Below are 9537 nucleotides of genomic sequence, written 5' to 3' on the forward strand. Positions count from 1 at the left end.
ACTACTTTCTGAAAAAAAAAACATTTTTATATATGAAATATCCAAAATACATTTTAAAGAATTAAGCGACACGGTCAGGAACTTCTTAAATGCACTCAAATTATTATCATCACTAAATGTACGTGATGTTATTTTATACTATTTATGTTAAGTAATGGTGAAATATCCATAAGACTAATAGTTCACTTTGATATTAAGGCTTGATTGCTCATTCTCTGGCTACATGTGCTCCATAATAACAGCTATATAGTCCTCTGTGTGTTAACTTTGCAGTAACATTGCAACACGTTCATATTAAATGAATATTGATGCAGTTAGTAAGGAAGTTCTTATTCATCATCCAGTTTAAAACATGCTGTCAGTGCCATTCAATGACATGGTTAGAACATGCCTGTTTGGCTCTGTGAGAAAAATTCTTGAAAGAATTATTTCATTTCTAAACTAAGTGTATTAACTCTCAGTGATCAAGGTAGGAATTTATTATAATTCCAACAGGGAAAAGAAGAACTTTTTTAATCAAAGCAACTCATATATTCCATAACACAGCAGGGAATTACAAGCTGTTTTATTGCTTGTCTGCTTTCTGCTTGTGATCATTACTAGCTGAGGACAGTGAAAGGTAAAAGCATACTTGTTACCACAATATGTATGTTAATATAAACATAGATTTTTGAAAAGTTTAATGAAGTACTTCAAGTTTTTTGTGATACATTTCTGACGGCGAACATGATTCATTCAGAAATTTCTACAGCTGTTTGCTCTCAACCTACTCAGATTAAGTAAGCTCATGAAATGGATGGACGGATACTCTGATTTTCACACACATTCCTAAAATGTGAACCTTAGGTTGACGCTAAATTGGCAGGTATGCATCTGGAAGTGTGTGTGTGAATGGAGAGAAATGCGTACAGCATTAGCTCCTTCCTTAAAGTCAATGTTGCTGGGTCCAACTCTTTGTATAGCAATTGGTTGGTTTGGAAAGAGGACACATGTTGTACTTCAAATGCAAGCCATCTTTCATCCATCCGTTCATTTCTTTCTCCCAATACAGCTTATCCCATTCAGTATCACAGAAAACTGGAAGCTATCATCAGTCCCCAGACCACAGCAGGGCACACCCACCCAATTTAGAGCTACCACTTAACTAAACGCTGATATTTTTGGGATGAGGGAAGACAAATCAAAGTATTCTGAGAAAGTCAAGCAGCCTAGGGGAGAACAAGCAAACTCTGCATAGAGGATGACCAGTCCGAGATACAGGTACCAGAATCGGGAGGTAGCAACGTTATCCCATTTCCAAAGTGTCACCCATATTTTTTGTGATTTTGCTGTACTTTAAAACATACACATATTCTGATATTCTTGAAAATAAATACATTTAAAGAGCAACAGAATAACATAACCCAACTAGACATGTGTAAAATGTGTGGCAAACTACATATTGTGGCAGAGCCAAAAATATGTTCATTTAGTCAATAAATAAATCTGCCATTTCCAGTGCAAGGTCATGCATTGCAAAGCCCATCCTGGCAAGCTGAAAACCAAAAATGTGTGGAACGCACTGACACACCCACATCTACTCAAATAAAATAATGTAGAGCTACTAGTCCTATTAACCATCATATCTGTGGAATGCTGGACGAGCAAAACATCACGTGGACATGGGGAGGACATGACATCTCCACACAGGGCTGTGAAGCTTGTGTTCTATTGTGCCATCCTAATTTGTTTATTTTTCAAGTCATTGCATGCATACTGTGCAGTCTGAATATTGGACACTGCACTGTAACATTTGTAATAAGTGGAAGAAATAATTACAGGACTACTTGGACAATACTAATCCCATAAATGGTGTGAAACACCTCAGTATCATTCTGGTATTACTTGCCTTTATTTAAGGTATTAGACTGTAGATTCTGAAGGTGGGTCACTTTAAGAAGTTTTTTTTCTGTTTCTAGAGAGCTTTATGATGTATGGCTCAGTGGCACTGCACTGCTGCTTCCAAGCATTTGAGTTCTGGTAATTTTATATGGAGTCTGTATGAGTTTGTATGGTTTTCCACGAACAGCTTAGAAACGTCCAGTGAGACTTAGTGGCTTTTATAAATTGCCAGAGAGTGAGACAGTGTGAAATTGTGTTTGTTTCTGCCTGTTTCTGAATTGTGCTCCAAACAGGGCTGGCTTGATCCTGTCATGTTAGGATGTGACTGCTCTCCAACTTTTACAGAAGAAAAGTTCTTTTTAAATGGATGGATCGAATGATTGTTTAAAAAAACACAGAAAATAAAGTTCTGCTAATGATTTCATCAGTAGAACCACATCACATTCTCATTTATAAGGTAAGCACCTTGCCATCAAATACATTTTCAAAAAAGTATAACTAAAAACAACTTTTGAACAACAAATAATGAAAGTGATGAATGCAGGGCACTGCATTTAGAAAACGGGATGGATGGTTACATTTAAGCAATGGTATCAAGCTAACAGAAACAAATTTCTCTTTCTGTCCAGTTTTAGTATTTGACAGTGAAATCAGGGAACTGTCAATTAGATCATGCATGTAAATAGAAAGCAAAACTGCAATATTCAGTTTGGAGAAAGTGTAAACAAGATGTTCATGTGATAGCCTTAGCATTCTTGAATCTCAAGGAAGAAATATGCACAGTGTGGAAAACTATACCTACTGGATGTTTTACTGCTGCTGCTACCTTATCTGATGATTTAAACCTTTTTTATATTTCATTTCATTTTCGGTTCGCTTCCCGGGTCCTCCCTACGTGGAGTTTGCATGTTCTCCCCGTGTTTTGTGTGGGTTTCCTCCAGGTGCTCCAGTTTCCTCCCACAGTCCTAAGACATGCAGGTTGCTGCATCCCTAGTGTGTGCTTGGTGTGTGGGTGTGTTTGTCCTGCGGTGGGCTGGCGCCCTGACCGGGATTTGTTCCTGCCTTGTGGCCTGTGTTGGTTGGGATTGGCTCCAGCAGACCCCCATGACCCTGTGTTAGGATATAGCGGGTTGGATAATGGATGGATGGTTGTTTCATGTGCATGGACGTATGCATCATATTTACTTTGTCAGAAATGTTAAAGTGTCTATTAAGTGCATGATACAGAATAAACCTATTCACTGACAAATGCTATCTTCAGTAAATGTTTATTTTTGGATGTAACTTGAACACACTCATTGTCTGAAATATGTAATTGAGAACCCCATTAATTAGATTTGCTGCTAAAAGTGAAAGATGAAAAGATGTTAGTTTGAAAATGACAAATCAAAACAAATGAGTGGAAAGAACAAAGCTATTGTACAATGATACGTAATACTAACCAAAATAGCAAGCCACTTTCTCACAACACATATTAACAGGCAAAGCCTTCAGGGCCGTCTTACAATTCAGGAAATTTTAAACACTGGATCAAACCAGTGTGGTCTTCATAACCTAAGTAAACACTCCAATCAATAATTTCATTAAAGATCTCAAGGAAATCCAGATGACCACTGGGGATGGTGCCGCTAGACCAGTAGATTTTTATTTTACCAGGGAGCCACTATAAACATCAGATTCAGGGAACTCCTAAAAATGTATTTCCATTGCTTCCCAACAATAAATATTCCAATGTTTCAAAAAAGAGGAAGATAGAAAGATGGAGGAGGTAACTCTAGCCTCAGTGTCCTCCCAAATTTTTGTAACATTCTTTTTCAAACAAGGCTACCTCATCTTCACGGAATAGAATTGCACACTGCAATAAAAATCACTTCAAACCTTAATCTGGGGGTGGGGTGTCCTGGTACAGATGGACTGCCACACTCCAAACAAAAGATTCAGAACACACAAAGGAAATATATGCAGCAGAACGTTTTTAAATAAAGTGACTCCAATCACACATCCAGTGATTTATACCCAAAGCCTGCTTATTGCAATACATGTGCACATGGAGTTGGAGTACATCTTGGTAGCACTACAAACACCGAATGAGGACCCAGACCACCAGATGGGCTCACTCATGCACACACCCACACTCACTCACACTGGGGTCAGTTTAAAGACATGAATGTTTAAAGACCACAGGGTACCACAGCACCTGTGTCTCTTACTTGGAGAATGTGCTGACTGTCTTGTACAACCAGCTTTACATTAAATTCAAATTAGGGTCCTGTCTCCAGCTAAAATAAACTGAGAAGTTACCAGCATCACCTCTTCCAATAAGGTTGAAAACAAAAATTAGCCAAACGGCTTTAGGCTTAAAGAGGTCACAGCAGGTGGCACACTGATGTCATGGGTAGCACTGCGCCTTAATACCTGAGTTGGGAACATTCTGAGTGTTGTACTGGATGAGTGCCACCTTTGTGTTGGCAAAGGTGTATTGCCAATGTTGGCTTTCATCCCACAGTACAAACAGGATAAATTTAGAATGAAAAAAGTGAACATGGACATTGATTTTTTTAAATGATTTTTAAATACTTTAACTAATATAAATGAACATAGTGTGATTTATCTTTCCCTTTTGTCACATGTCTTCAAATATCACCAAACTTTGGTCAGTGTGAGGGGTCTCTGAAGACGTTGTGATTCCTCTCCATTTCATCACAAGAATCAAAAAAGATGAAAGGAACGACACTACAGAAAACCTTACATGTAACATGCTTTAGGGTGGTGCATTGGTAGTTCAGCTGCCTCACAACAAGGAGACCAGGGTTCATATCCCGGGACTCCCTGAATGGAGTTGTGCATATTCTCCCAGTGTTCATGTGGGTTTCCTCCTGGTATTCTGCTTTCCTCCTACTGTCCAAAGACATGAAAGCTAGAAAGATTAGTGATGTTAAACTTGCCCTAGTGTGTGTTTACCCAGCAATGGACTGGTGCCATGTTCAGATATTGTCCTTGCCTTGAGCTCTGTGCTTGCTGGGATTGGCTACAGCTTCCCCACAAACCTGCACAGGATAAAGTATGTTAAGAAAATGGATGGATAGATGTTTAATGTGAGAAAATCGTCAAGTGTTAATAATTGTATTAATACCACAAGTGAATTACCTTTGCAATGTCTTTTGTACCACAAATGGTGATGTGTTATTGTACAGTACTTTTTTTTTAGCTCAATTTGTTACAAGTGGGCAAGTTCCAAAATACACCTTAATAAAAGGACAAATGTCTGTTTGTCTATGCATCTGTGTGTTCTTTGGGTTGCTATGTCTCTGTCATTGCAATACATGGTGCATCACAAAAATTTGTAGTAATGAAATGCATTGTATTTTATATGCATATGGCATATAACAGAGAGAGATGCATTGCATTTGTCATTCCAACAGATGGTGCATTACTAACACTGCTTTAACAAATCCTATATTAAATGGCAAATAACTGGGACATATACATTTCAACTTACATTCCAAAAGATGGTGTATCATAAACATTTGTAGTAATAAAATACATTGCATTTTCTATTCCAACAGATGGTGCATTGCAAACATTACCACTGCTTTTATTAATACATATGGCATATAACTGAGATATATGTATTACATTTGCCACTCCAACAGATGGCACATCACAAACATCTGTAGTAGTAAAATGCATTGCTTTTGTCATTGCAGCAGATGGCGCATCACAAAACATTAATATTTTTTATGAATCCCATACTAAATGGTAACAGAGTCTTATGCATTGAATTTTTCATCCCAAACATTTGTAGTTATCCATTGTATTACTACAAATGTTTGTGGTGCACCACCTGTTGGAATGACAAATGCAATCCATTTGATTACTGCATGTATTACAAAATACATTGCAATAGATGGTGCCCCTCAAGCGTTAACACTGAGGCCAACTGATTACTTAGATTTCAGGTCGTCTAGGATGAGTATCACAGACAAATTTTATTAATGCACCATGACCTGCTTTAAGAAAATTACATTGATTTAAAAAAGCAATGTATTCTCACTATGGCTGTTTTTTTAATCAAACTAATTTTTGTAGTACTCAGTTGGATGTCACCACATAAAATTATACATTTGAGTAAATCCAGTTGACAACTTCAATTTGGACATACTGAGAATGTTTAGGTTGCATTTAACCTAAAAACTACAGTCGTGTCAGAGTTAAAACTGGTCTGTATTTATAAAAGCAAATTAGGTTCAACCAAAAGCAGATTTTCCTTTAGTAAAACATTGCAATTTCGGATTGTTTCGTCTTAGTTTTATTCACTTCAATCAAATCATTTCTTTGACTTGAATAAACCCACTTAAGTTACTTGTTACCACAATGGGGTATACTATGAAGGATGAACTGATCCAACTTTTTCTATAGTGATGAGCATGCTCTGCAGTTCACTGCCATACCCTAATGTTCATTTAGGTGGGAGTGGGGGTAACCCTATTACGTCAAAACTCATCAGTGCGGAATCATATTCCCTATGATTGTGGAGGTTTTCATAGCATCCAATAGTGGCCTCACACATCCTAAAGAAGTGCATGTCTGAATTGGTCACTTAATTCGGAAAGGGTGCAAGCGCAAGCAGGTTCAGAATTGGGCCAGGTCTCCAATCCAGGGTTAGTCTCGGCCACATACCTCGTACTAACCTGCTACATCATTAGAAATGGGCGTCGGGAATACGGTAAATAACAGTTTGTAACGGTCACGATCCTGGAAGAGTTTATGAACTTCTCACAAAGTGCTTTCTTTTGCAGGGTTTCTCTCGGTTATCTGCCTCCCTCATGCACTTTACTCTATCGGCTATTGGAAGCACATCAGCTAAACACAGGAGACTAATTAGCCCCGCATAATTTGGAGCACTGCTCCGAGTGCACTCAGCCCATAAACCTTGGCTCCAACTGCAAGCGAACATTAAATATTTTTTGCCGCGGTTCACATTTCTTGTATTGTTCCACACACTGTCCAGTGTAATTGTGAAATTCTTACTCAACCTTCTCCGTTCTGCTCGTTTTTTTTTTGGCAGACTCCCGTAGTTCGCTCGCTGAAAACGGACATTTGCCTGGCAATTACAAACTCGACGAAGGCTCGTATAGGTACGTCCGCACAATCGCCTTTTGTCTGCCACCACAAGCGCACGCGACAGGGCGAGCAAGGCGCGTGGCGAACGCGCTCAGTCGCTCCAGCACGCCAGCGGCGTTAATGGTCCCACGGGGACGCACGAGTGGATGACGCGCGCCCTTTCGCTCGTAAGTAATCCGGCGGTCACTTGCTGCGGAGGCAGAGGGCGAGCCGCGGGGAAAAGCCACAGTCGTTCTCCATGCAGAACGGCATAAATGCGGCTCTCGGCAACTTCACGCTCGGGTGGCTAGTCGTGAAACATCTCCGCTATGCCTGTTAGTGCGTCCGTAGCGACCTCTCACATCATCTGGGAAAACGAGAGCTCTCTAGGCAACCCGCTGTTAGAAATGTCAAGGAGAGGCGCGCCACAGCGATCTGGGGTTGGGGCCCCCGTGGGGATTGAAAGAGTCGGAAAGATGCTTTCGGAGGACTGCAAAACATAAAAACATAAGGAAGCGCTCCCCAGAGCAACACAAGCACACATGAAAACTGGTCATCCTTATTAGCCATTAGTTTCATTGATAAGCAGCACTCACCATTGCAGGCAGCAGAGAAGCATGTGCAAAAATAAGCAGACTTTTCCATTCGAGCAAGGCGAACGCAGTTTGCAGAAGCAGAGCTCGTCTCGGATCAATTTAAAGCGTGGTCTCTCTCTCTCTCGGCAGCTGGAAATGCAACCTCGCGAACCATGTTAAACTTTTCACTGCCAAGTGGTCAGTCAGCGTGCGCATCACGGCAGCGCTGGAATTACAACACCGGACTTCGGCGCAGCTAGAATCTCGCAAAGAATGACACCGAACACTGCTTTTTTGTTTTCAAAATGTGCTTACCAGAGGACACAGAAGACCCCGATAAACTGGAATTACTGGATGCTGCCATCCTCCGCTAATTCGGGTTTCTCACTTCAAACGCCAAAACCCCAGATGGTGCTCGTGACGGCTTCTCTGTCCATTTCACTTTCTTGTCAAATAATACATACACCTTTCTTTTTTGCACTTCCTGGTCAGATCGGAGCGATATGGATGGTTTGGTGTGATGTTGATTTCCGTCCTTGTCCTTCTGCTCGCTGGCTAAGCTGACAGTGTCACTGGCCCCCTCTTTTTCGATCCGGACGCCGCAGTCTTTGCCAGGCGCTTCACGACCTCGCAGAGGTTTAGGATCGCACGCGCGCACTCGTTTCTGCGATCGGCTGTGCAGACGTGACAGTGGAGAGAGGGGCTGTCCGGAGTGAGTTTGGTGCTGTCCGAAAAGTTTACTCGCGTTCGCAGGATGCTCAAAGGCGGAGGTGACATGTCAAAAATAAAACTTGTCCTTGGCGCACTGGTGGCTGCGCCATGTTGAACACAGCGGACTTAAAGTGTGGTTTCCATGTGCCACTTCTGGACTCTCGGCACATTGCGTCGCGGTAGACGCCTCCTTAAAGAGCCCGCTGGCTGCCGACAGGTCGATGCGAGTGCCGCCCGCCTCAGCCCACGGCGAGCTTCTCTTACTTCTCATACTTACAGATTACAATAATGCCGAGGGACAATTATTTCGTATGCTGCAGAAATAACATCGATCGACTCCATGACTTTTTCAATGCCGTGCGCATAATGTCCACAGTATTACACGTTAAAGTAGCATCTTCATCACTAAATGAACAAAACACGAAAACGATTAACACCTGCATCTGGTTACATTTTTTGTACACCTGTGATGAACTGAGTACCCGAAAACGTTTGGAAGTGTGGATTACCTGTGTGCCCAAAATTGTGGTATTTTCTTATGTTTGCCCCTCCTGGGTAAAGGGGGTTCAATGACTTTATGTACAGTGCCAGTCCAAAATATTGATGCACCAAGAAATGCTTCTTATTTTTGATAGAAATTGATGCCTTAAATTAAATTAAATTGATTAAAAGTACAACCCATATATTACTAGTGTTGCTGATGGCTAATTATTGCTTGAAATTAGTGAGTTTTAATGCATTATTCACATAAGAATGGCAAGTTCCCCTTTCAGCAGCCATTCCTTCAGCACCCTAAATGTCAGCTCCCTTAGCTTAACCTTAATCAGTGAATTTAAATGGAGAAACCTTTCTAATTACATTAGCACCACTAAAACCTGTTATTCTTTCCACTTGGGTTGCGAGGTAATGCCATTCCTAAAGTTTAGTTTTGGGTTCAACAATGGCCAAAATGAAAATGCTTTCTCAAAAAATGTCATTTTTTTCCCTGAATGAAGGTTATTCAATATGACAGATTGCTAGAAAACACAAAATTTCACACAAATATTATGTGTTTAAATATTTGCCTTCTTTTTTTTTAAATAAAAAGCAATGAACAGTGTTGTCTGCACCAGTGAAAAGACAACCAGGATGCTGACCATAATATGCTTTTCCAATCATCTTCTGTTCAATGCCTGTGTTTGTTTGCCTATTTTAATCTTTTCTTTTTATTTGCCAGTTTCATATAAGGCTTTTTCTTTTGACACTTCACCTCTTAGGCCAGCATCCC

The 9537-nt window shown here is 40.5% G+C and overlaps 1 protein-coding gene across 5 annotated transcripts in view; it reads right to left on the bottom strand.

The window, feature by feature from the left end:
- The window catches only part of chn2 (chimerin 2), a 517847-nt gene extending 509403 nt beyond the window's left edge, over nt 1-8444 (bottom strand). For 2 of the 5 annotated variants that reach the window (XM_039736390.1, XM_039736388.1), the window contains exon 1: nt 7581-8444. In XM_039736390.1, coding sequence (XP_039592324.1) covers nt 7581-7629 — 49 coding nt within the window. In that variant the 5' untranslated portion in view covers nt 7630-8444. The remainder of the gene's footprint in view (nt 1-7580) is intronic. The other 3 variants (XM_039736389.1, XM_039736392.1, XM_039736391.1) reach the window with 3 other exon arrangements.
- Between the last annotated feature and the right edge of the window lie 1093 nt (nt 8445-9537).

This window comes from Polypterus senegalus, chromosome 15, assembly GCF_016835505.1.
Source record: "Polypterus senegalus isolate Bchr_013 chromosome 15, ASM1683550v1, whole genome shotgun sequence".
Classification (NCBI taxonomy): domain Eukaryota; kingdom Metazoa; phylum Chordata; class Cladistia; order Polypteriformes; family Polypteridae; genus Polypterus; species Polypterus senegalus.